Consider the following 26,893-nt stretch of genomic DNA (forward strand, 5'->3'; position numbering starts at 1 on the left):
GCTCACTTAGTTAGAAAGTCATTGCTGGAAATTGGTATATCAACAAGTCGTCAAGTTCAAAAGGTTATTTATAATGGCATTTCCATGTGCTAACTCTCATGGAATTTTTCGTCAGTACTACGTCACTAACAAAATACTGTACATGAAACAAGCAAGGAGTGAGTTTGTGGACACATGTACTGTTCTGCACTGTGACACCCACCAGTGACATCCAGTGACCAATAGAATAAACAACAGTGTTCACCAACCAGCCAATCAGCTGGCATTGCTCTTTTCACCTACTCCCACAGTGAAAATCAACAAATGAAGTCTGTCACTTATCAACTACTGCCCCTGATGTTTTAGTAAACTTGTTTGCCACTTCCCCATTTGGCTGGGTCTTATCAGACTCGGCTGGAAGGAAGATCTTGGTCCTCTTACTCTGATAGATATATAGCAAGGCCAGGTAGTGTGTGGTGTGGTTCCACAGGGAGAGGAGAGGGGAAACATGGCAGCCTTGGCGCTGCTCTGTCTGCTGTCAGTGCTGCCAGGCTCCACAGCAATACTAATGAGATCTCCATTGGAGGAGGTAAGTGGAAAACACAGGGATGTGGTTGGTGATTCTTCTGTTTGTGACATCTGCAAAGTACATTGACCTCCTCAACTTGCGCTGTTTATCGTCCTGCGGAAATCTCTACCTACAGAGAGGCAGATCACAGGATCTCAGTTGTATGATACACTTAAAAGTTACATTTTTCAGGGGTTCTGTAAAGATATTATTGTTGTTCAGTTGATTGTGCTCCTCGTGGACATAGGCCTGCTGTAATCTGTCATACTGTATACAAACCAGGAATGGATTAGTGATTCTAATCCTCATGTTGCTGCTCACAAAATGACCCCAACATTTCATTTGTATCCCCTCTCCAGCTATTTCTGCACTCCCTGGATCAAAAGGACATGGTGTTTTATTTTGGTACCGACTCTGCTACCTCAGGTATGACTGAATAATGACACAGTTTCCATACGGTTACAGTGAGCTACTGAACCGTTATGGTGGATACAATAATTCACATACAGCGGCAAGAAAACGTATGTGAACCCTTTGGAATTCCCTGGATTCTTGCATACATTTGACATAAAAATTGATCTGATCTTCATCTAAGTCACAACAATAGACACACACAGTGTGCTTAAACTAATAACACACAAATTATTGTATTTTTCTTGTCTATATTGAATACATAATTTAAACATTCACAGTGTAGGTTGGAAAAAGCATGTGAACCGCTAGGCTAATGACTTCTCCAAAAGCTAATTGCAGTCAGGAGTCAACTAACCTGGAGTCGAATCAATGAGACGAGATTGGTGATTTTGATTAGAGCTGCCCTGCCCCATAAAAAAAACTCACAATTTGAGTTTCCTATTCACAAGAAGCATTGCCTGATGCTGACCATGCCTCGAACAAAAGAGATCTCAGAAGACCTACAGTAAGATTAAGAATTGTTGCCTTGCATAAAGCTGGAAAGGGTTACAAAAGTATCTCTAAAAGTCAGTCCACTGTAAGACAAATTGTCTATAAATGGAGAAATTTCAGCACTGTTGCTACTCTCCCTAGGAGTGGCCGTCCTGCAAAGATGACTGCAAGAGCACAGCGCAGAATGCTCAATGAGGTTAAGAAGAATCCTAGAGTGTCAAATAAAGACTTACAGAAATCTCTGGAGATGCTAACAGCTCTGTTGATGAGTCTACAATACGTAAAACACTAAACACGAATGGGAGGACACCATGGAAGAAGCAACTGCTATCCCAAAAAAACATTGCTGCACATCTGAAGTTCGCAAAAGAGCACCTGGATGTTCCACAGAGCTACTGGCAAAACATTCTGTGGACAGATGAAACTAAAGTTGTTTTTGTTTGGAAGGAACACACAACACTATGTGTGGAGAAAAAAAGGCACAGCACACCAAAATCAAAACCTCATCCCAACTATAAACTATGGTGGAGGGAGCATCATGGTTTGGGGCTGCTTTGCTGCCTCAGGGCCTGGACAGCTTGCTATCATCGACGGAAAAATGAATTCCCAAGTTTATCAAGACATTTAGCAGGAGAATGTTAGGCTATTTGTCTGCCAATTAAAGCTCAACAGAAGTTAGGTGATGCAGCAGGACAACAACCCAAAAGACAGAAGTAAATCAACAACAGAATGGCTTGAACAGAAGAAAATACACCTTCTGGAGTGGCCCAGTCAGTCCTGACCTCAACCCGTCTGAGATGCTGTGGCATGACCTCAAGAGAGCGGTTCACACCAGACATCCCAAGAATATTGCTGAACTGAAACAGTTTTGTACAGAGGAATGGTAGAAAAACTCCTCCTGACCGATGTGCAGGTCTGATCCGCAACTACAGAAAACGTTTGGTTGAGGTTATTGCTGCCCAAGGAGGGTCAACCTGTTATTAAATCCAAGGGTTCACATACTTTTTCCAACCTGCACTGTGAATGGTTACACAGTGTGTTCAATAAAGACATGAACAATTATAATTGTTTGTGTGTTATTTGGTTTAAGCAGACTGTGTTTGTCTATTGTTGGGACTTAGATAAAGATCAGATAACATTTTATGACCAATTTATGTAGAAATCCAGATAATTCTAAAGGGTTCACATACTTTTTCTTCCCACTGTACAGTATTGTAACCTTTCTCACCCTAGTGCCGGAGTTTCAGCTCATCTGGACAGACTGTGCCTCTACGGAGCTCCACACTGGCCCCTGGCGATGCTCCTTCGAGACCGAAGGGAAGCGCTTTGTGCTGGGGCTCGGGGAGAGGAAGCAGTCCTTCTCCTGTCAGTCCACATTAGAGACAGCTCGGAACACCACTCTCAACATCATAAGGAAAAGTCATGCCATGTGTTGTCAGCAGGCCAAAGTTCTACATCCTCCTTCAACTAAAGGATTTCTCACCATCTGTGCCAGGAAAATGGTACGTTTTCCAAGTTAAGACATAAACAATTCTACAGTTTACTTATTTATTTATACTGTTATTCTGTTATTCATTCATAATTCTCTTAAATGAATTTGGATTGCAATTGTTTTTCTATTTCCAACAGCAAGGCCTGGTTGTTGCAGGTAAAGAGAAGGAGAGACTATACATTCAGCCAGTGCTTCAAAAACACATTCATCTGACTGAAGCCAGAAACTGTTCCAGTCCAAGAATACCTCATCTGGTGTTCCACCAGCCATTTACTGCCAGAGGCCCCCCCAGACACTCTCACAGTCAGTGTTCAAGTATCATAGCATTGTATTTAATGTTTTATACTTCATCCTCGCACATTCTGTTAGCATACTGCTCTTTTTGTCTTCATCCTGACAGTGAAGAGGCTGCGTCGCCAAAGGTCAGCCATAATGCCTGAGGTGACCCACCTGGAGCTGCTAGTGGTGGTGGCGCCTGACGTGCAGCTTGTCCACAGGCAGGACACAGAGAGATACATACTTACCAACCTCAACATTGTGAGTTTGTCTGCCTGCCTGTTTGCCTGCCTGCCTGTCTTTGTCTGTTTGTTATTGTTTGCGTCAGGCATCTGAATGATGTTTGAAAGTGGTCATCCAGTGTTGGTGTGTCCTGTTATCTTCCCACAGGCCTCAGAGCTGCTGAGGGACATGACACTGGGAGCCAACATGAGAGTGCATCTGGTCCGTATGATCATCCTCTCAGAACCAGAGGTCAGTGTCTGACAATGTCTGTCCACCCCACACACACCTGGGTTGGCCAGTCTGCCATGGAGGCCTGGCTGAGGAGCCAGAAGAATGCTTCCCTCTCTGAGTGCTATGTTCTCACTTTCAGCCAGAGATTAACATCTCCACCAACATCTCCTCATCTCTGAGGAGTGTGTGTGAGTGGGCCAGAAGGGTCATCCCCTCTAATGACACGGACCCCCTGCATGCTGACCTTGTGTTATACATCACAAGGTAGGTCATTGTACTTTATCCTGTGCTATTTTGTCAAGTTGAATTGTAGTCTGTCTGAAGTTAGAACATTTATATAATTGTAAATCTTGTGGTTTTACTTTACTGTAATTTGTTTGTCCTCAACCAGATTTGATCTGGAGCTGCCCAATGGGAACAAGCAGGTGAGGGGCGTGGCCCAGCTAGGCGGGGCATGTTCTAGCCAATGGAGTTGTGTAATCACAGAGGACACAGGCTTTGATCTGGGCATCACCATCGCTCATGAGATAGGCCACAGGTAACTTGAAAAGGAAAAGGCACAACGCTCGCTCACCATTAAAAACAGATTATTTTATTTAAGCAACTATCAAAAGCTTAGGCCACAGGTAAGACATAGTGGCATGAGATATGCCACAGGTAAGACATAGTGGCATGAGATAGGCCACAGGTAAGACATAGTGGCATGAGATAGGCCACAGGTAAGACATAGTGGCATGAGATAGGCCACAGGTAAGACATAGTGGCATGAGATAGGCCACAGGTAAGACATAGTGGCATGAGATAGGCCACAGGTAAGACATAGTGGCATGAGATAGGCCACAGGTAAGACATAGTGGCATGAGATAGGCCACAGGTAAGACATAGTGGCATGAGATAGGCCACAGGTAAGACATAGTGGCATGAGATAGGCCACAGGTAAGACATAGTGGCATGAGATAGGCCACAGGTAAGACATTGTCAATAGCATGGGAAGAGCTACAGTTAGTAATCTTCACTTCTTTCCCCCAGCTTTGGTATAAACCATGATGGGATTGGTAACACATGCAGCAGCAGTGGCTTTATGATGGCCTCTGATGGAGGCTACAACAGTGTGGATCTCACCTGGTCCCAGTGCAGCAGACAGCAGCTGTACACATTCTTCAGGTAAGCATGCCAGCTGTTTCTCACATGGACTCTTAATAATGACCTGTTCATCATAAGTAGATTACTCTGCAGAAATGTAATAATGGTCAGTGGTACTGTACACAACACAGTGAGTATTGTAGAAGGCTGGTAATGAGAGTAAGATATGTGTTTGTTATGCTATTCTAGTGAAGGCAAGGCTGACTGTGTGAAAGACTTGCCTGTTCTGGTTGGCTCTCTGCAAGACTGGAAGCCAGGCCTTTACTATGGCGTGGACGACCAGTGCCGGATAGCGTTTGGTAGCACCGCCAGGGCCTGCTCCTTCACCAACCCTGACCTGGTAAGGGACACATTATGACATTAAATGGCAGCCACTTCTGTGATTATACTATCATGGTTATACTGTAGTAATAAGAGTGGTTATACAGTATGTTGACAGTATCTATAGCTCTGTCTGGATAAGGCTTTCCCAGTGTTAATTCTTTCCTCCTGTCAGCCTGTGTGTCGTGTTCTCTCCTGCCACATCAAACCTGATGACAACAGCTCATGTAAACGTCTGCTGGTGCCTCTGTTGGATGGGACAGAGTGTGCACCCAACCAGGTACAGCCTTATGTTATCACTAGTCACATTCAATCATTATGACTATGTTTGGTCAAAGTATGCAACATTTGGGTTGTGAAATGAAAGCAGCCCTGACCTCTAACCCTGCATGTCCTCTAGTGGTGCCTGAAGGGCCGCTGTGTGTCCCCAGACCAGCTCAGCTCCTCTTCCTCTGTGGTGGTGCACGGGTCCTGGTCCAGCTGGTCCCAGTTCTCCCCATGCTCACGGATATGTGGCGGGGGCGTCACTTCCCGGACCAGGCAATGCAACAACCCACGGTAACAAGAAACAACAGTCAGGCCCAATTACAACACTAGTTCTCATGACTCCTCTCAAGTGCAAGTGGTACATTTCTGGCAAATAGGCTAGCCAAACAGTTTATTATTCTTGATGGATGTCTTCATAATTTTCATTTAAAATATGTTTTCATTTCCAGACCTGCATTTGGTGGGAATGATTGCAAGGGCAGGGATACAGAGGCGGAACTTTGTCACCAGCAGGTAAAACTCCACAGGTCATGTTTATGTTTACAGTGGGCCTCCGTAGGTCATTTTTACAAGGTAAATTGTTGCACCATTTATTCTGTGCCGTGAGTACTGTACATGTACATTTCAGTGCTAAAAATTGTATTTTTTAAAATTGTATTAGGATATTGAATTTGAATGTAATATTGTTTTATTTGTAATGCACAAATTGATTCATTGAATTCATAAATTGAACTTGTATTTCATGATTTGAAAATGAATTGAATGTAGTATATAGCATACAGGTTTTCAATTTAATTCAATTTAATATTCAAAATCAATGAATATTCAAATTCAATATTTATATATTCAGTTTCAATATGGTAGATATTGCATTCATTTTCTGTGTATCAAGTTTACAAACTAACATTCACGTGTTAAAATTCAGATTCAAAACCAGAGACAACGTCCTGGTACTTTGCCAGCCAGGAAAGGTAGAGGAGCACAGATAGAATCAAACGCTCTCTGTGGTAAACTGACGGTTGAATATATTTTATTCCTATGAATTTGGCGCACAGGAGACCTGGGTTAGAACCCCATCAGTCAAACTAACACGTCTTCATGTCTCAGGCAAGGTTGCTCATCATATTCATGGATCACCAAACCACCTTTGTTGCACTCTCATTAAATGGGGTGCACAGATCTGTCTGCTTCTTTTTTCCACAGAAAGTGTTTTTGTTGTGCAGTAGGCCGTGATCTCTAAGTATGAGGTCAAAGGGGGGGTAAAATGTAACCAAGATGGTTCGATGAACCACGCTCTTTTGATGACTAAGCTTGCTGGAGACTTGAGTTAGCTTCCTGAACTCATTCCTATGGGCTTTAGCTAAGTGGGCTAACACAGTCTTGTGACATACAGGAGACCTGGTTTGAACCCAGTCAGAGCAAGATTAAATAAGGAGTGGAAAGGCTATCATTAGAAGGGCTATGACAGGGCTATTCCACTATATTCTTATCGGGACCAAACTGTGGTTTTTGTGACACTCCCTTCCAATGTTCCCTCTAAAAAAAATATGTCACTAAGCAAATTTCAGGTCTGCTGAGTGCAAACTTGAACGTTGTGAAAATTCTGTACAACTTCCAGATCACGTTTACTGTGAACACTGAGGCAGTACCTGCTTTAAGTTACAGTTTTAACAGTGGTCAAGTAGACTAATGTGACTATTTGATCAAAACGATGGAGAAAAATGCTTCTCATTTTAACATGGAAATAGCTGTTCTATCATTCAGCCTACAGTAGCAGCCAATGTGTGGTGTTCAATGTATGCCTACATTCCATGAGACTTTTGAAAAAAAACATGCAGGGCTTGACATTAACCTGTTTATCCACTTGTCCTTTTCTGATGCAAGAAACTACTTTACAAAATAAGATGCATTACTATTCCCATACCATTATAGAGAATCAGACAAATTATGCTACCCTCTACCTATTGGCTAATTAGCTTATTCAAGCCTGTCTCAAAATACAACACTGCCCCTTTAAGACAAAAAAAAAGCTCTTTACCTGACTTGCTTTTCAAAGATGTCTAGAAATGTACATGTTTTTTGCTCTTGTAGGAAGTAATCACTCCCCTATTGCTGACTACAAATGATCTATAACTGAGCTAATAACTCACTAAAGCAAAGGATATGAACAAAATGTGCACACGTGGCTACATGCAGCTCTCGGTTTAATCTCAAAACAAACGCATCTACTCACGACCGCTCATGCTGTAAACACAGTCCAGTTCAAAATAAATGGTCCAGATCCATATATGGCAATGGTCTATTTGCATATAGACCTCCTGCAGCTCTGATTGGTTATGCTGCACCAATCTGTGTAGAGTATAGGCTGAGTCCTACTCCAATGCATTCTGCCTTCAACAAAATCTCTTGCATAGTTCATTTTGTTTCGGTATGTTGCATTGAAAGTGGATAATATTGCGTTGATTCAATCACAATTGCCACAGTAAAGGGAAACGTTGATAATGTTAACAGGGAAAACTCTAGAACAGTGGTCAATGACGCTGTCGGTGTGATCGAAGCGTAACGCTTCAAACACACTGACAGCGTCATTGCACAAAATAGTATGCAGCACCAGCTGGATATGTATGCAATAAAAGTTCAACATTCACCTTCTGCTCCCATTTCCGTCAAGCACACCGAACACACTGCAACTGCCTCTGCAACGCAATGCTGCAAGGCAAACGTAGCGTTTCATTGGAAATTAATGTAATTCTGGTGTTTCAAAATGCAATGACACTGTCGGTGTGATCGAAGCGTAAGAACATAAACTCACTCATAAAAACAGCAGCTTTTAAACGCTTTGAAATCTCACAGTATCAACTTTGCTGTAGCTTTCTTTTATGCCTGTTACTGCGGACACGGTAATCTGAGCCATCCGTTTGGCCAGCGTTAGACCTAAGTGCACTTGATTTGCCCGCCGGGAAGGCAGAGTTTGTACCTCCAGACACATGAAATGGTTAAAAAAGGCAACAGTTCATCTACGCAGCACACAAGGCAGCTGAATCAGGTGCACCTACCGCCAACAGCCCGAGATAAATAAAAAATAAAGTTTTTTTTTTTACAGAAATGTTTGGCGATCGACTAGGAATGCCTTGGAGATTGACCAGTCGATCGCGATTGACCGGTTGGTGACAACTGCTCTAGAAAGTTGAGTAAAATTCAATCTCGTGCTTCTCTCCATGGGCTGATATTTTTTCTGCGTGGCAGTTCTGTTTACCACAGAGAGCGTTTGATTATATATTTTCTCCTCTACCTTTCCTGGCTTGCCAGGAGGCTCTCTCAAGTTTTGAATTTGAATTTAGAGATCTGAATTTGAAAACTGAATCTGAATGCATCCGAGAAGTTGAATATATGAAACTTTGATCAACTTTAAATAAAAGTTTGGAAACTTGATACACAGACAATGAATGCAATATCTACCCTATTGAAGATGAATATATAAATATTGAATATTAAATTAAAACGGAGTGCAATATTCATTAAATTCTATTCAAATGATGAATTATATGATCATTGCGCATTACCGATTAAAAATTATTACATTATAAAAATCTATATCCTAAATTATGTAATTCAAAAACAATTTCTGTTAGCACTGAAATCACTCCATACACATGCTTCGAGTGGAATGAGGGAAGTTGAATTGGAAATAGAAATGTTGCTTCTCTTCAAAAGACTATTATGATCGAAAGTTCAATTGGTCGTCAGAAGGATGTTAACTGAAACATAGGGTGTGAACACAAGCAATGTTCGGCATTCTTCCCCTCACACTATGCTGTCTGAGTAGCAGTGTGAAAGGACCCAGCTGGCCTTCATGGCAGAGCAGTGCGCCCAGACAGATCTACAGCCCCTGTACCTGTCCCCCAACACGGCCTCCCTCTACACCTGGATCCCCGCTGTAGGCTTTGTCACAGGTGGGCCAAGACACCTTGCCAATGGGGAATGGTTGGGTCATTGGGATGGAGGGCAATAAACAAAGGACAAACTACTACATTACTGACTCCCTCCACTGTATTCCTCTGATTTTCCCCCATGACCAGGGGATGAACAGTGCAGGTACATGTGCCAGTGTAAGGGAGAGAACTTCATTGTGAGCCGTGGGTCTCAGTTTGTGGATGGGACTCGTTGTGAACCAGACAGTCCAGCTCCCCTTGGTGCCACGACAGCTTGTCTAGGAGGGATGTGCCAGGTAAAGGCCAGCTTCGGTTTCTCCACCTTAGAGAGTTCTAGAGACGCTTTGAGAAATTATTAGACCTGACATGTCCTCATAAGCTAATGGGCGAATAATTTCTTCCACTAGCTGTTTGGCTGTGATGGAGTGTTGAAGTCTGGGAAGGTGGAGGATGTGTGTGGGGTATGTGGAGGGGATGGCTCCTCTTGCAGTCTCACCTCTCAGTCTTACAGTGGTGGTCAGGCCAGAGGTAACAGCTCAAATATCCCCATTCTTCAGTCTGGAGAGTGATCATTTCTACCTCCATCTCATTCCAGTAATTAAACTAGATTTTCCCTGCTTAATTGATTCTCAGAGTACGTCACATTCCTGACCCTGCCAGTAAACGCCACTCAGGTTCACATTGTCAACAGGGCACCTGTCTTCACTCACCTGGGTGAGTATCTGGGGTGACCTTGGGTGGTTTGAAAAGAAACCCCAAATCATATAAAGGACAATAAGCAAGGTGTCTGGTGTTTTTACCCATAGCGGTGTTGATTGGGAATCAGTATGTTGTGTCTGGGAGTGGCGGCATTGCGTTAAACATCACTCACCCCTCTCCTCTGGAGGACGGTCGTCTGGTTTATCGTCTGTACCTGACCCCTGACCTCCTGCCTCTCATGGAGGAGCTGCTGCTACCTGGAACTGTTACAGAGGAGACACACATACAGGTCAGCAGGGAGAGAGACATTCCCAGACATGGCAACAGACACTCCAAATATCAGAGGGGATAACTGTGAGAGACACATATAGAAGAGGAACAGTATCTCCATTCACTATGTACACACACATATAGAACTTTACTGACTCCTCAAAATACAAAGGAATATGACATTTGTTTTTTGCTCCAACAGGTCTATCGGAAATATGGAAAAGAATATGGAGAACAAACCAGTCCAAACATCACCTACCACTTTTATACACCCATTAGTAATAATGCTTTTATAAAAGAGATACCCAGGGGCAAGTGGACTGTTGTTACAACATCCTGCTCTGTCACTTGTGGCTCTGGTAAGAGTCATTTTGAATTATATATATTTTTTTACAAATGATTGTTGAATAAATATATTTAGTTTGTTTGTTGTGGGTGTACTTTAAGGCTTTCCAAATGTCACTGTTCTTATAGATCCACTGTTCTCTCTTTTTCTTGTAGGCATACAGAAATCTATGTATGTCTGTATGGATGAAGACACCAAGGAGCATCTGGAGGAGGTCTACTGTGATTCAGCTCCCCTTCTCCTGCTTCAGCAGACAACCTGTCACCTCCCAGCCTGTCCCCCCAGGTCCACTCTACATTCACTGCACACTGTCACACCTAGAACTCTTAAACTTTCATCAAACTGATTGATCAATGTCCTGTGTTGTGTTCTCCAGCTGGGAGATGGGAGAGTTTGGGCCCTGCAGTGCCTTGTGTGGTGGTGGAGAGAAAGTGCGCCCTGTGAGATGTGTTCAAAGGCAAGGCGCAGATGTCCTACAGGTGGCCATTTCTGAATGTCCACAACACTCAGCCACACAATCAGTGGATACATGCAACTTTCAACCCTGCCCTGCAAGGTATACATATTTTTATAATCAAATACAATATGTACATGAAGCAAACAAGGTCCAAGTTGCACCATGTAGGTTAATGGCCCAGTACAGTGTTGATATAGAATTTTTTGGGGTGGATGCGTGTGACAGGTGGAATGCGTCAGAAGCCGGGGAGTGTTCAGCGGTGTGTGGGCCCGGAGCGGCCAAACGCGTTGTGACATGTGTGCGGTCCGAAGGTGGTCATGATGTTGAGGTGGACCATAGCTTGTGTTCAGGGCTCTTCAAACCACCTGTCTTAGTGTCTTGTGTGATCGATGTCTGCCCTATTGGCTGGGAGTCTAAGGGACAGGTACAGCAGAGATCTATAATACATCTCATAAATGTGCACACCGAATTCTAAGACATCATACTGGAGAAGGTGGAACTTTGACATCCATTCATTTGTCTTTACCAGGATCAACCTATACTTAACAAATCCCCTGGTTTAAGGTACCGCTCCAGGTACCTAACAGTGTATGTTTGGAGCCCTGTGATAGGCCAATGCTCAAAGACCTGCGGAAATGGTAAGTTAGACCAGATAATCCCTTCCATTTTTAGAAAGACAGTGTGGTACCTTGGTCAACACAAGCCTTATACATGTGTAGGTACCCTGCAGGTGTGGTTTTCATGTCTGGACCACCAGACCAGGCTAGCGGTGCCTGAGGTCTACTGTGATGCCTCCAGCAAACCAGAGCCTCACACAGAGTCCTGCAACCCTTCCCCTTGCCCTCCCATGTGAGTTGATCCTTTCAAGTACAAGAATGACAGCTCTGTCATAGCAGGGTAACAGCAGTGTGTTTCCCATGCAGGTGGCGCTACAAGCAGGGAGTGTGCAGTGTGTCGTGTGGAGGAGGCGTGGCCCATAGGGTACTATACTGCTCCCAGGAGACCGAGGGAGATGAGGAGGTGGTTGTGAACAATACAGAGTGCAGTAACATGACCAAACCCATAGCAGTGGTCACATGCAACTCCAACAGCTGTCCAGCCAGGTAATCCATGCAACTCCAACAGCTGCACAGCCAGGTAATCCATGCAACTCCAACACCTGCCCAGCCAGGTAAACGGTAAACAGACACTGAACACTGGCTAGAAGACCAGGGTAAAAAAGAGAATCTAAATGTGGAATTCACCACCCATGGATTTCAGTTTGTCTTGAATGCTATGTGAGTGTCAACAGACAGTGCCATATAGAGATTTCTGTATGTATTGCTGGGTGTAAATAAACTTGAACTTGAGATAATACTGTCCAGGTGGAGAGTGCTGAGGACGGGGGCCTGTTCTACATCTTGTGATCTGGGGTTAGCCAGGAGGCATGTCTCCTGTGTTGAGTATATCCATGGGGAGGACAGTGAGGTGTCTGAGGAGAGATGCCATGCAGCCGTTAAACCTGCTACCACGGTACCCTGTCTGGTGCAGGTGTGCACCTTCAGATGGGACGTGAAAGACTGGAATCAGGTAGGTACAGTGGCCAGTGGTGTTTTCATACATGAGTGATTTATAAATTATGTAGATGTACTGTTGATTAACTTTTCTGTTGTCTCTCAGTGTTCAGTGCCATGTGGGTATGGGATCCAGTCTAGAGCAGTGTCCTGCATGGGACCCACTAAGCCTGAGCCCCTCAGCCCACTGCTCTGCATGCACATGCCCAAGCCCATCACCATCCGGGGCTGCCAGATGGACGACTGCAGGGTCTTAGAGAAGACTAGTCCCCTCACCCACACACACACCACCAACGCCCCCTCACTAGAGACCAGGGACCAGTTACCCAGTCCCCAGGGCATGGAAGTCACTCCCATGGATGAGGAGCTGTCTCCTACTCTCAGCCTGACCCAGACACCCCTGACTGCAACAGAACTGATCACCCCAGCCATGCCCACTGTGACACCTAAAACCAGTAAGGTGGCAGAACTCTGCTTCTTTAGCACTCATCAGAAAAGGCATAGACCAAGCATTGAGAGAGCTCCATCAGCTAATGTAATAGTTATCTACTGTGTGTCGCTATCTAGGTCTGTGTGGGCAGCTTCTGCTGGGGGAGTCAGGCACAGTGGACTTGAGACATGAGACAGGTCGCTGCATCCTGTCAATAGGCCGGCCCCTGGATGAGGTCATCCACATGAAAGTAGAGTCCAGCTCCCTAAGCTGCAAGAAAAGTGAGACATTTTATAATACCCTTTGTACTGTCTATCTATGGCAACCGAAATGGACAACAATAACCCTGTGTGTGTGTGCGTGTGTGTGTGTGTGTGTGTGTGTGTGTGTGTGCATGCTTAGGGGAGTATGTGGCGTTCTATGACAGGCTGGTACTGGTCAGGAAGTGTGACCAACTTGAGGACACTGAACTGACCTCCAGGACCAACGTCCTGCTGGTGCGCCAGCATCTCTTGTCCCCTGGAAACGGAGTGCTGCTCACTTACAGCAGTCAGAAGAACAACAAGAAGAGTCACCACCAGGGTAACACTGAGCTGCTACTGTATTGGCTGGAACAGAAGGCAGAGTGGCATGTTGTCACAGAGCTGGAACAATAGATTTTTAGAAGGACATATTATTTGGTCAATTTAATACATACCCACATGCTTCTTTCTGTTGCTCCTACAGACTGTGATGTCCAGCTGTTTGCTCCCAGCGGGGTCATTGAGAATCCAACGATGACCTCAGCGTTGGGCAGTCACACCTGTCGAGTCCTCATCAACGCCCCTCCCTCAGTGAAGATTAGGATCCGGGCTCTGAGCATGGGCCCTGTGGTCAACAGCACAGCAGCCCAGTCCACCTTCATTATGGTCAGGGAGGAGGGAGACTGTTCTCTCTTGCTTTTCAGTATATTCATCAATGCAAACTAGTTGAGTATACATTAAACCATGAATCTTGAAATGTATGCCATTGTAGATAACATTATGCCTCTAATACCATCTCCATTAGATACGAGATGTAGACGTCTTGAAGACCAACGTGTTCAAGGGCCAACAGCTTTTTGACTGGCGATCAGCTGGAAACATGGCAGAGATAGAATTTCATGGCGAGTACCTGCAAAGCAACGGGAGCTTCCGAGCTGAATACTCATTCGTGGAGCCTTGATCCTTGGCTCGCATTTCTATTATACAGTATTTAACGAGACAGGAATTTAGGCAGTTACTGGAGAACAATTTGTCCTTAGTTTAATCAGTATTGTCAGAATTTTGTAACATTAAAATAAATGACAGCAGTCAGTCTTATTTTGTTTGTTATTTTTTGTTGTATAGAAAACATTTACCAAAGTAAATCACAGCAAAACCACTCAGCAACTCATTATTATGGCACATTTGGTATAGTATGGCACACATTTTCAGAACTTAAATAACTTAGAACTGTTTGAACTTATTTTATAAATATGAAATAACAAATATGTAAGTAAACAAACTGAATAAACACATCGATAGAATCCCACAAAAATAAATGTTAAGACAGCGCCAACATAATGTATGACTTTTAAATATAACTTAAAACAGACAGATGTAATCTCTTAATTCGATCACTATGTTGTCGCAGAAAATTATCCTAACAAAATAATTTATCAACCCCTACAAAAATGTCCATTAAATAACGCACATAATAATTCACATTTCCTGTTGCTGCAGGATTATTGTCCTGCTGTGAGAAACTGGTCAAATTAAGATAGTACACCTGTAATACAGTATAGTCTCTGCCATGATCTGGTGTGGATCTTTCTTTGACATATGGCGCTTTCTATTTGGAAAAGGATATACCCATTTCATTCAACATGAAATGTATAACTTTCCATCAGTCATACTCGCTTTACAGTCTTGATATTATTTTGCTTATTACAGGACTGTCTCTCCTACAGGATTTTCCCTCCAACACTCACATCACGTCTACCTGAAGGGCCCAAAATCTTCCCAAGGCCCACCTAACGCATTGCAAAGTGCTTCTCCTCTCTCCATGTTACAGCACTAGATATACCCGGGTGGCTTCAGTTTCCCCCACTACCTGCAGCACAGGTTCAGTTCCACACCGCCACAAAGAGGAGCCATGTCCCCTGTGGGGACTCATTGCTTGGCCTTAGCTGTCTCCTCCAGCAGAGACCTCATGTCTCTCAGAGCCTTCTTCACAGCCCGGCCAAAGTTGGCAGCATGTGTCTCTTCACAACTGTTGAAGGCTGTAATGGCAATGTTGATGTGGTCTGCCATGGGGTTGTAACACACTCCGTAGCCATCTGGCACCAGTGGACCGAAGCACATCACACAGTCTGTCTTGGCACCAGCCTGGAGAAGAGAGACAGTGAAACATTACCTTTAGCTGTACAAATGTGGGCCAAAACTAATAAACACATTATTACCAAACCACTGTCTACAATTTGTCCTGTTATATGTTGTATTTTAGGATGCTAAATACCTCACATAAACAGCCTTCATACCTGGCTGGTGGAGAGATTGGGATGCTCAGCCACAGCATAGGCTGTGTCCATGAATATCTCTGGCATGGACGTCAGTTCTTCAATCGCCTGCAACTTCAGGCCAAGGAGATGTCTGTCTATGGCCTGGCCATGAATTGCCTGCTCATTTTGACATACACAAAATGAATGTACATTGCAGTGAGTGGGGACAAGCATGGATTAATACAGTAAATGTCCATTTCCATCTAGTCCTCACCATGCTTGTGTATTCTACGTGGGCTTGGCATGCCTTGTCCAATAGAGAAACCTTCTCTGTGTTCTGTCAACATATGGGATAAACAGACATGATTACAGTAGAGTGACAGTCAGGGTTTATTGTTAATTTAGTGTCAACGTTCAGGTTTCAGAGTTGACCTACCGGTTTAGCTAGGTCCTCCATTGCCTGGACAAATTTGAGAGACTCATTGGAGCAGGAGCGGATTGTGTCTGTTCGACCAAGTGCAAACATACGCAGGGACGCACTCTCATAGGTGGAACAGCACATCTTATACATTCTGAAAGATGAAAAAGCAATATGTCTCATCAACATGTCTCAAAGTGATAGGTGAAGGTAACCCGACTGCTGTTTCAGATGTTGACTGTTTTGTTCATGAAACCCACCTGAAGTAGGCAAGCTGTAGAGCCATTTGTATAAAGGCATCTGGACTCATCTTGTGAGCCTTTGGAACATTTCTCCCATAGTCAGCAAAGTTGACCACATTCACATCCAAGTCATGTGACATTCTGGTGAATGAAAGAGTAGCCAAAGAGTGAGAAACACTTCAAAGATATGTTTGAATGAAAACTGCTAGGAACACAAACAGACTCTACTTGCATGTTCATATTCTGTTTGGCCGACTCAATATCCTTCTTGACCTCAGGTGTGATATTGAAGCGCAGTTTGGGAGGCATGGGCAGAGGGATCATGGGAGCGCGTACCACCTCCATCCTTCCCCTGTTAAAACAACACAAAGCATTATAGGTGTCCTGTCGGGCTGTATCCCCGCCTGGTACGGCAACTGCTCCGCCCACAACCGTAAGGCTCTCCAGAGGGTAGTGAGGTCTGCACAACGCATCACCGGGGGCAAACTACCTGCCCTCCAGGACACCTACACCACCCGATGTCACAGGAAGGCCATAAAGATCATCAAGTACAACAACCACCCGAGCCACTGCCTGTTCACCCCGCTATCATCCAGAAGGCGAGGTCAGTACAGGTGTATCAAAGCAGGGACCGAGAGACTGAAAAACAGCTTCTATCTCAAGGCCATCAGACTGTTAAACAGCCACCACTAACATTGAGTGGCTGCTGCCATACATGTATAAAATGTATCACTAGCCACTTTAAACAATATAATATAATATAATGTTTACATACCCTACATTACGCATCTCATATGTATATACTGTACTCTATACCACCTACTGCATCCTGACATCTTTATGTAATACATGTATCACTAGCCACTTTAAACAATGCCACTTAATATAATGTTTACATACCCTACATTACTCATCTCATATGTATATACTGTACTCGATACCATCTACTGCATCTTGCCTATGCCGTTCTGTACCATCACTAATTCATATATCTTTATGTACATATTCTTCATCCCTTTACACTTGTGTGTATAAGGTAGCTGTTGTGAAATTGTTAGGGTAGATTACTCGTTGGTTATTACTGCATTGTCGGAACTAGAAGCACAAGCATTTCGCTACACTCGCATTAACATCTGCTAACCATGTGTATGTGACAAATAAAATAGGATTGGATTTGATTTGATACTTCAAGAGAGGCAGAGTCACATTCAGTAGCAGGCCAGGATCGTGATTCCAGCTTGGCCATGATCAGTGGGCTTCAAATGGTAGTAAAGATCATTTTCAAATGGATCAGGCACAATCTAAACCTGACAAATAGTGAATCTTCAAAATGCTTGCTACACTCAGGCATAATGCACCGGCTCTGGTTGGAAAAATAGCCATTGCAACCATGGCAACCAGCGCCAACCTTTTTATCTGTAGTACACAATGACCTTGGTAGTGCTGTGTACCATTAATCAATGAATGAAATAAACATATTTTGTTATGCCTTACATGTACTCAACCAAATAGTCCACCAGGAACACAATGGGTGGGCCTTCAGCTGGGGCATGCTCATACACCAGACCACAGGTACCATCTTCTCCCACAATAAACTGGGGATTAAATAATACACGTTATAACAATAAGACTTAAAATACATGTATGAATACAGTAGAATAATGCAAGAGACTCTTTGAGTAAAAATATGAACATATATCAGGGAGGATGCAACCTTTGTTCTACAGCTTTAGTCTCAGAGCTCACCTGTAACGTCTTATCAAACCAACGGTTGCCACTGTTCCAGCGACTCCCTCCACCATGCAGCATCTGGGCAGCGACGCGGCTCTGGTAGCGCTGCTCAGACATCTGTGGCATGGGGGCGTCTAGACACACTGTGAATATGCTCTTCTGGATAGCACGGACAGACTCCTTATTTGTCTTGTCTAAGGAAGAAAACGATACAATGAGCGACCTACAAGGACCTTGAGGAAAGCATCGACCAATACGTCTAAAACAGTATGTGCAAAGTGATAGGATGCATCCAGTCACTCTTACGTTATGGCTCAAGACTGGGTTATGACTAGGGTTTTGTTTATTTGGTGGGTCACTCCATGCGCTCCAAAGACCCTTCTCTAGCATTCAAGGCTCTCCCTGGCCTCACCCTTGATGAGGTTGTTGTAGGCCTTGCCCCAGGTGTTGCGGTGCTGGGAAGTCAGGATGCCGATAGGCTCCTTGTTGCTCTGCAGGGACGAGTTCCAGATTTTTTCCAGTTGCATGTAAATCTGGTCCACGGTCAGTGGGGAGCCATCACTGTTATACACATCCAGGACAAAGAACTAAGGACAGAGGGAGAAGGTCAATACGCATTTGAGGTTCTGGTTAAGTGGGTTAGAGATAATAAACGAACAATGCAACAATGTTATTGAGTTCCTCTCTTGTGTTGTAGCAACATAAAGCAGCGTCAAAGAGAGAAAAGCAAAGCAATAGCACACCCTAGTGTACCTGGAAGTTATGGACCACAGTGATGTGAGTAGGGGCCACTTTCCCGATAGCGTGGTTGACCACAGTGTCTCTCTTTGGTCCAGGGATACGACAGGAGGACAGGATCTGGTAGTACTGGTCCATACACAGAGGCTTCCCACCCAAATACTCAATAGGTAGGGTCTCACTGTGACACAGAGTTAGAGAGTCAACTGGGGTGATAAATATATATTAGATGTATATCATTAAGATAGATAATATTTTCTATATCAATATTACTCACTTGTCAATCATTTGTTTGAAGTCCAAAACTCCTGAAATCAATTTAGCAGCAAACCTGAGCAGAAAACATTGATTTACATTTTAGTAGACACGCTTATCCAGAGTGATTTACAGGAGCAATTAGGTTTACGTGCCTTGCTCAAGGGCACATCGTCAGATTTTTTAACTAGTCGGCTCAGGGATTCAAACCAGCAACCTTTCGCTTACTGGCCCAATGCTCTTAACCACTAGGCTACCTGCCGCCCTATTGAGTAATTAAGTATGATACCTTATATGGTATTTCCTCATCCAACTGAGATTCAGCCTTTTACCTCTCCAGCATCTCATGTTCTATTCACATAATCAACTCCAATACACTTTAGTGCACCATTGTTTTCCATGTCCTCATATCTCCAACCAGACTTGCTTAGCATGTCCAACTCAGAACCATGATATCTGTCTATTTTGATTCTATATCTCTGCATTTATTGAACTGTCTGTGTCACTCTAGTCTAGTGGATACAATGGTGTACATTACAGTACAGTATATTGTTGAATCATTGACTTTTCATATGAGCATTAAAGTCTGCTCTAGTGTCATCTTCTATTGCATGTGTTTGGCACTGTCCGCAATGTTGATTGCGTACGTGGGTCTCCGCGGTCCAAAAAAGCTGAGCAATGCTATGAGCAGCCAATGTGCTTAAAATAGCCAGCATGAAAGGGGAGTCTGTCTAAAGGTCATCTGAAACTCAAGCTTATTCTCAAGTTCAACAGAGCTATGGCGGATTACAACACTGAAGTCAATCACTTTCTACTGACTTTTCTACTAAGCAGTAAGCCTATAAAATGTCCTTTTCACGGATCGGTAGAGACAGCCCTAAAATGTTTTAGTACTGGTGGAGGGTAGGCATCTACTGTATAATCTCGTAGCAATGGCTGGTACAGTGGTCTCAGACACGCATGGTTCTTTGTTGCTCACCTCATTTGTCCTTGGCGATCTTGGAAGGTCATGCGGGGCAGGACCACCCCAGGGCTGGAATAGACTGCCACAGGCATCCGGGAATCCAGATAGGCTGACTGCATCCACCACTCTGTGAGCTGCATAAACATCCACAAACAGCCATGATAATGCTATAGACCATCAACATGTCATATACCGTAGGTGCATAAAGGATATAATACAGGTATCTGTTCCTGCCAATCAACCCAGAACAACCCAGTGCTCTGCCCTACTAAGTACCCATCTCTGCTCTATGTGACCAGTTCTGTTCTATGACAGTACCCACCCAGTTCTCTTTGTTGCTAGCTCTGCGCTCCAGGCTCCTCTGCAACCTGTCTCCCACTCCCTCAGGAATGAGGAACTCCTTGACTAGCTTGCGTGTGTGATCCATCTCCTCCTCACTGAGCAGGGGCTCCAGCATCAACAGGTAGCGCTCAAATGTCTGCCTTAGTGGAGGCACGGGCAGCTTGGGCAAATTGTCCTGGTGATGCGAGGACCTCTCTGGGAGGATGGTCACTGACATCGGCTTGACGAGGCGACATGGCTTCACCAAGCCCGGCCTTAACTGAAAAAATGCATTCTGTGTCATTGCATTTCTAATAAAGAATTTGTTTTGCAATCAATATGACATACTGAAATACCACACATACGGTACAGTATCTACGTTGATATTTAGTTTAAGTTTCTGAAATATTAAGTTGATAATCCCATTAGCATATAAAATATATCAGCAATGTTGGGTGAACACCACAGAGCTGATTGGTAGGCCTACTGGCCAGAAACTGTCAACACCATGATACATACAACATTGGAAAAACAATTTAGTAAACTTAAATAAAAATGTTAAATTAAAACATTTGAAAAGCTAAAACTATTATATTTGACTGCAAAACGAACTAAAATAAAAACCATCATACCTTTTATACTTTGGACAAAAATCTAATGGGGTTTTTAAGCTTATTTTCTAATGGAGTTTTCAAGCTTCTGAATCTGGTGGGTAAATGCTGTCAGTAGATGCCAATGTTTCAAATAGGCCTAGCTTGTGCATCACTATCACTAGCTAACATGGAAGAAATCCAAGGGCGAGCATGGAGCGTGACTGGGCCAAGCTAGAACAGCTTGTGAAGTTGCTGGAGCCGTTCTCAATCCACACTGACCAACTTCAAACTGACAGCCAGTCGCTGTCTGATGTGGTGGTGTGCCTCCTCAACCTTGAGGCGCACTTGCTGTCAAATACTGTTGCAAAACAGTTGGCACAGGTCCTCCTGAAGTCACTGTGTGAGCGCTTCGCATGCATATTGAATCCACTGACAGCCAACTTTGATCCAACCCCTGCAGCAGCTTGCCTGATGGACCCAAGTGGGTCTCTGGCACTTCGCTCGACAGAGATGGAACCCCTGATTAGGGAGGCAGAGTCTTTTGTACTTCAGAAAATCTGTGAGTACAGCCGTGGAGCAGGACCCCAGGAAGATGCCAGCACGATTAATCCAGATAGTATCTCTACCACTGTGCTTCAGAAATATAGCTTCCTCGCATCGAAGATTGTGTCTGAGGTCACTGTCCAGCCGGAGGGTCAACCTGGCAGGGCATTAAGTGTCCCATGTAAGCTGCGGAAATACCTGGAAGATGTAAAGGGGGGCATGTTTACAGTCACCCCTCAAGTTCTGCCAGGCAAACTGCCCTGTGGCACTGGATCTGGTTTCTGCCACTGCATCCTAAGTGTTTGTGGAGAGAATATTCTCTGTCTGTGGACAACTGTCATCAGGCTTGAGAAACCGAATGACCACCTCTCTGGAACGCAGAGTCTTCTTGAAGATAAGCCAAAAAATATTGTTTGGTTGAAGAGAAACACACAAGCTGGCTGGCTGTCTGAACTGATAGATTTGTGAAGAAATATTGTATTGTTTATATTTTTTGCTTTTGTTGCAGCTGTTTTTATGAACCTTTTTAAAGGGGTTAGTCAGTGATACATGTTTAATATTACATAAACGTAACATGTCAAATGGGCCAAGACTTAATTTGTTGTTTTTTCCTCTCTCTTTCTGTCAGATAAAGGTAAAGGTACTTGATTGTTAACGAAGTAGATGTTAGAACAAAGCTTTGGATTGGTGTAAACATGGGCAAGAGAGTTTCCTTCCACCATATTTCTTGCACCAATCTAGGCGCTTATTCTTTAAATCGATTGAGTTATTATTTATGTCCTGGCCATAAAGTTGTATGGAGTCCTGTAGTGGCCAAAAGCCTGTGTTAGCACGGGCAGCTCCATTCAGGACGTTTGCCGTTTTGATTTAGTCAACTGGGTGGAACTTCCAACTTCCTTGACTGATTCTTCCTGATGACCTGGTTGGCATGACCTAATGAAACGGTTGGAGTTGTGACAGCCGTGTCATCAGGAGGGATCAGCCAATGAATTTTACTTGAGAAGAAGAACATTGACTATCTCAAGATTATGGCCTCAATGGTGCTGCCCATGCTCTCACAGATGCCATCATGATACAGATACAGAGATGCTATGTTTATCCAAGTCTATGGTTCTGGCCCATCAACTTATGTATTACTGTATTATTGCCAAAAAACAAACTACAGGCTTACACCACATAAATGGCTATAATAACCTTGGTTTGCTAAATATGTTTAGAGTGTTGACAGTCAACATTGTTGTAATTGGCTTCAACGAGTATAGGCCTTTACGAATCGCACTTCTCCTCAAATAAAAAAGACATGGTTCCCATAAATTGTACTGTATGTGTGAGGCACGTTCTAAATAAGCAAGATATAGCCTAGGCCTGTTTGGAGGAGCGCGTCTTTGGTAACCGGACAAGAAGCGCTCTTTGGAAATGGGGATGGATACAAGCTGAATGGAGTATGCACAGTAGGTAGACCTATGTGAATTGTGAATAATGCAAAAGCATGTCGGCAAAAGCCTCATGAGTAGACAATTTAGAAACCCTTTATGGATAGGCTACTTGCAGGCTAACGCATGACCAGCATAAAAAAGATACCAGATCCATTGCTGTAGAACCAGCTTTCGTAATAGTAGGGTAAGGGTAGCCTACTAAGGGTTTGTTTGTTAATCAAACGAAAAGGAAAACAAGCAATTATTTTTCTGTAATAAGGTACATGTTTCGAAATAGACGGACTAATCTGAGTTTGGCGGATGAAAGGAGAACGCTACCTGCCCCAATGCATAGTGCCAACTGTAAAGTTGGGTGGAGGAGGAATAATGGTCTGGGGCAGTTTTTCATGGTTCGGGCTAGGACCCTTAGTTCCAGTGAAGGGAAATCTTAACGCTACAGCATACAATGACATTCTAGATTATTCTGTGCAACCAACTTTGTGGCAACAGTTTGGGGAAGGCCTTTTCTTGTTTCAGCATGACAATGCCCCCGTGCACAAAGCGAGGTCCATACAGAAATGATTTGTAGAGATCGGTGTGGAAGAACTTGACTGGCCTGCACAGAGCCCTGATCTCAACCCCATCGGACACTTTTGGTATGAATTGGAACGCCAGGTCTAATCGCCCAACATTAGTGCCCGATCTCACTAATGCACTTGTGGCTGAATGGAAGCAAGTCCCAGCAGTCCCAGCAGCAATGTTGCAACATCTAGTGAAAAGGCCGTTACAGCAGCAAAGGGGGGATCAAATCAATTTTAATGCCCATGATTTTGAAATGACATGTTCGACGAGCAGGTGTGCACATACTTATGGTCATGTAGTGCATCTCTAACTCCATGTGCATATGGGTAATGTGTGTCACGGCTGGATAGGCTGCGCTTCCGTTGTCAAAATCCATGCCATAACCAACTGGGTTACCGCTAAGACCAGCTTTTGGTTGGTCTTAAAATATCCCCACCAGTGCATACTGAAATTGGCACTTTCGCGCACGTTTTTAAGGGTACAACTAAGATATTACCACCCCTCCCACCTCAGAGCGAGCAAGCTCACATAAAACAGAAATTACAAATCCTGGCGCTAGGGTTTGAAAATAGAAGAGCTTTAACGGATCAACATTTTTTATCAAATAAAATCTTACTGGTTGCGTACACGTTTAGCAGGTGTTATGGCGGGTGCAGCGAGATGCTTATGTTCCAAGTTCCTATCAATCACAGCAGTAAATGTCAAACAAGCACACAATAAACAAAAATTCTAAAATAATAAAAAATGTAGTACAGCAGTACATATATAAATAGTATGTTCCTCTGAAACCGCTTGGTATAGAGGTCCTGGATGCCAAGGAAGCTCGGCCCCACCCCAGTGATGTACTGAGCCGTACGCACCCTTCTGTAGCGCATGGAGGTCGGATCCCATACCAAGCGGTGATGCAGCCAGTCAATACAATTTTGAGGATCTAAGGTCCCATGCCGAATCTTTTCAGTTTCCTGAGGGGGAAGAGGCATTGTCGTGTCTTCTTCACAACTGTGTTGGTGTGTGTGGACCATGATAATTTCTTCGCTATGCGGACACCGAGGAACTTGCAGCTCTCGACCTGCTCCACTAAAGGTCCCGTCGATGTGGATGGGGGCATGCTCAGCCCTCCGTTAGTAGTCCTTCTCTTGTCCAGGTGGGATAGGGAAGTGTGCAGTGCAATGGCAATTGCGTCGTCCGTGGATCTGTTGGAGCCGTATGCAAATTGTAGTGAGTATAGGGTGTCGGGTAAGTTGGAGGTGATATGGTTCTTAACTAGCCTCTCAAAGCACTTCATGATAACAGAAGTGATTGCTACGGGGCGATAGTCATTTAGTTCAGTTACCTTCGCTTTCTTGGGTACAGGAACAATGGTGGACATTTTGAAGCAAGTGGGGACAACAGACTGGGATAGTGAAAGATTTATTATGTCCGTAAACACTCCAGTCAGCTGGCCTGTGCATGCTCTTAGGACGCGGATTGGGATGCCGTCTGGCAATGGCAATTGCGCTGGCTTGACGCCAGCTAGAAATAGAGGCCAAAGGGTCTGGGCCGTTGCAACGGAAACCAGAACATAAGAAAACAGACACCATATTAAGGATCAGTATAATTCTGTCTGAATCCAAAAACCAAAGCAAACAATAGATTGTTAGATTGCAAATTTTATGACTAAGAAACTTGAGACCAAAGCAACTCTGTCAAGTTTAGCATGTTGTTACACTATTTGTTTGGACTGTGCTTGACTGTCAAGTTTCCTGACAGCTTCTTCAGGTTAGAATATATACTGAGCGTACAAAACTGACCAGGTGAATTCTGGTGAAAGTTATGATCCCTTATTGATGTCACCTGTTTAAATGACTTCAAATCAGTGTAGATAAAGGTGAGGAGACAGGTTAAAGAAGGATTTTTAAGCCTCGAGTCAATTGAGACATGGATTGTGTACGTGTGCCATTTAGAGGGTGAATGGACAAGTCAAAATATTTAAGTGCCTTTGAATGGGGGTATGGTAGTAGGTCCAGGCGCACCAGTTTGAGTGTGTCAAGAACTGCAACGCTGCTGGGTTTTTCACGCTCAACAGTTTCCCGTGTGTATCAAGAATGGCCCACCACACAAGGGATATCTAGCCAACTTGACACAACTGTGGGAAGCATTGGAGTTAACATTTTTGAAACATTTTACTCCACTACATTTCCTAAAGAAAAATGTATTCTTTAATCACATACATTTTCCCTGACACACAGAAGTACTCATTTACGTTTACATTTCGAATGCTCAGGCAGGTCAGCAATATGGTCCAATTGAGTACTTAGCCTATCAATATAACCCGTTGTCATCGCTACTGCCTCTGATCTGGCAGACTCACTAAACACAAGTACTACATTTTTAAATTATGTCTGAGTGTTTAGTGTGCCCCTGGCTGTCAGTAAATAAAAAAAAATAAAAAAATAAAACCGTGCAATTTGATTCATGGCATTTACTTTTACTCAAGTATGACAACTAGCCTACTTTTTCCACCACTGTACTTAACTACATTTAAAACCAGACACTTTTAGACTTTTACTTAATTCTGGGTGACTCACTTTTACTTCAGTAATTTTCTATTAAGGTATCTTTACTTTTACTCAAGGTATGACAGTACTTTTCCCACCACTGCAAACACAAATAAAAAGCAAGCTGTAGTCTATATTAAAATATTGCATAATAGTTTAACCCACTGTCCTTCAATTAATTGTTATCAGTATTGATCTGATATAGACATGAACCTTGAAACGTTATCCATGTTGTAGCCTAATATATGAGGTAAATAGGTTACAGTATGCACCCCCCCACATACATACATACACAGCATTAATAGTGAACGCGCTGCTCTCAGTTATGGGTGCATAACTGCGCATTTATGAATTATAAAAACGTTTGACTCACCACGACTCTCAAAAGAAGACCCAACATAATTGCATAGAAATGTCCCCGCGAGGCTTTGGTTGTTGTTTGTGTAAAGAAACACCTCGAGCTGTCATGTCAAGGACATAGCCCACGCCTAAAGTTTTACCAGTTGAGAAGTTACTTAGTAATGTCGGACATCTCTACGCCCCCCTCCGGGCATGATGGGAAACTATATAGCCTATGTCTACAGCTGGATACACTGTTTCCCATATTCAATCATACTGTCTTGATACATACGTTCATGCAGTTGAATAGTTTGTAAATAACATGTATTAGTTAGTTACCAAAATTATACTACCTTGTTTTGTGGAGGGACATCATTAAGTATGATGGCATGCCACAGAAATTATGTAAGACATATTTAAACAAAATGAACTTGGTCTACAAAAGGCCTAATTAAAACAGCCTATATTGCCCTATAAAATGCACAATACACCTGGTAATTTTCTTATAATTTCACGGCAGTGATATCTATACATTTTGTGTGCAAAATAGGTGTAATTATGTTCTATTATCGCATGGTGGAGCTCGTTCTCCGTCACACATTCGTGCCTATCACATGAAG

General features: G+C 43.5%; 2 protein-coding genes across 2 annotated transcripts; one reads left to right on the forward strand and one right to left on the reverse strand.

The window, feature by feature from the left end:
• The first annotated feature begins 347 nt into the window (after positions 1–347).
• adamts13 (ADAM metallopeptidase with thrombospondin type 1 motif, 13) lies at positions 348–14,435 on the forward strand. Its single transcript, XM_071353296.1, has 31 exons — positions 348–568; positions 907–973; positions 2,687–2,955; positions 3,083–3,248; positions 3,346–3,482; positions 3,612–3,695; positions 3,817–3,941; positions 4,069–4,215; positions 4,707–4,841; positions 5,010–5,160; positions 5,317–5,421; positions 5,542–5,699; positions 5,858–5,921; positions 9,235–9,361; positions 9,488–9,636; positions 9,748–9,868; positions 9,974–10,054; positions 10,147–10,328; positions 10,512–10,668; positions 10,811–10,940; positions 11,032–11,211; positions 11,338–11,536; positions 11,642–11,750; positions 11,832–11,961; positions 12,036–12,215; positions 12,477–12,681; positions 12,772–13,120; positions 13,233–13,376; positions 13,498–13,677; positions 13,822–14,003; positions 14,143–14,435. The coding sequence occupies exons 1-31, from the start codon at positions 488–490 to the stop codon at positions 14,296–14,298; spliced, it is 4,650 nt and encodes a 1,549-aa protein (XP_071209397.1). The 5' UTR covers positions 348–487; the 3' UTR covers positions 14,299–14,435.
• Positions 14,353–26,893, reverse strand: LOC139545485 (carnitine O-acetyltransferase-like). Its single transcript, XM_071353297.1, has 14 exons — positions 26,308–26,893; positions 20,266–20,544; positions 19,959–20,077; positions 19,002–19,055; positions 18,740–18,905; positions 18,399–18,573; positions 18,002–18,180; positions 17,750–17,850; positions 16,488–16,607; positions 16,274–16,396; positions 16,032–16,167; positions 15,870–15,932; positions 15,635–15,772; positions 14,353–15,482 (listed from the first exon to the last, which is right to left on the reverse strand). Exons 1-14 carry the CDS (start codon positions 26,332–26,334, stop codon positions 15,267–15,269), a joined length of 1,896 nt encoding a protein of 631 aa, XP_071209398.1. The 5' UTR covers positions 26,335–26,893; the 3' UTR covers positions 14,353–15,266.

The sequence above is a fragment of the Salvelinus alpinus genome, chromosome 19, assembly GCF_045679555.1.
Source record: "Salvelinus alpinus chromosome 19, SLU_Salpinus.1, whole genome shotgun sequence".
NCBI lineage: Eukaryota > Metazoa > Chordata > Actinopteri > Salmoniformes > Salmonidae > Salvelinus > Salvelinus alpinus.

Coding starts and splice junctions, on each gene's coding strand:
- adamts13 (XM_071353296.1), top strand. CDS start 488: ATGGCAGCCTTGGCGCTGCTCTGTCTGCTGTCAGTGCTGCCAGGCTCC. Junction 5,700..5,857: donor AGGCAATGCAACAACCCACG/GTAACAAGAAAC, acceptor TTTCATTTCCAG/ACCTGCATTTGGTGGGAATG. Junction 11,751..11,831: donor CTCAAAGACCTGCGGAAATG/GTAAGTTAGACC, acceptor ATACATGTGTAG/GTACCCTGCAGGTGTGGTTT.
- LOC139545485 (XM_071353297.1), bottom strand. CDS start 26,334: ATGTTGGGTCTTCTTTTGAGAGTCGTG. Junction 20,078..20,265: donor CTAGCAACAAAGAGAACTGG/GTGGGTACTGTC, acceptor ATGTTTATGCAG/CTCACAGAGTGGTGGATGCA. Junction 15,483..15,634: donor CCAATCTCTCCACCAGCCAG/GTATGAAGGCTG, acceptor TCTCTTCTCCAG/GCTGGTGCCAAGACAGACTG.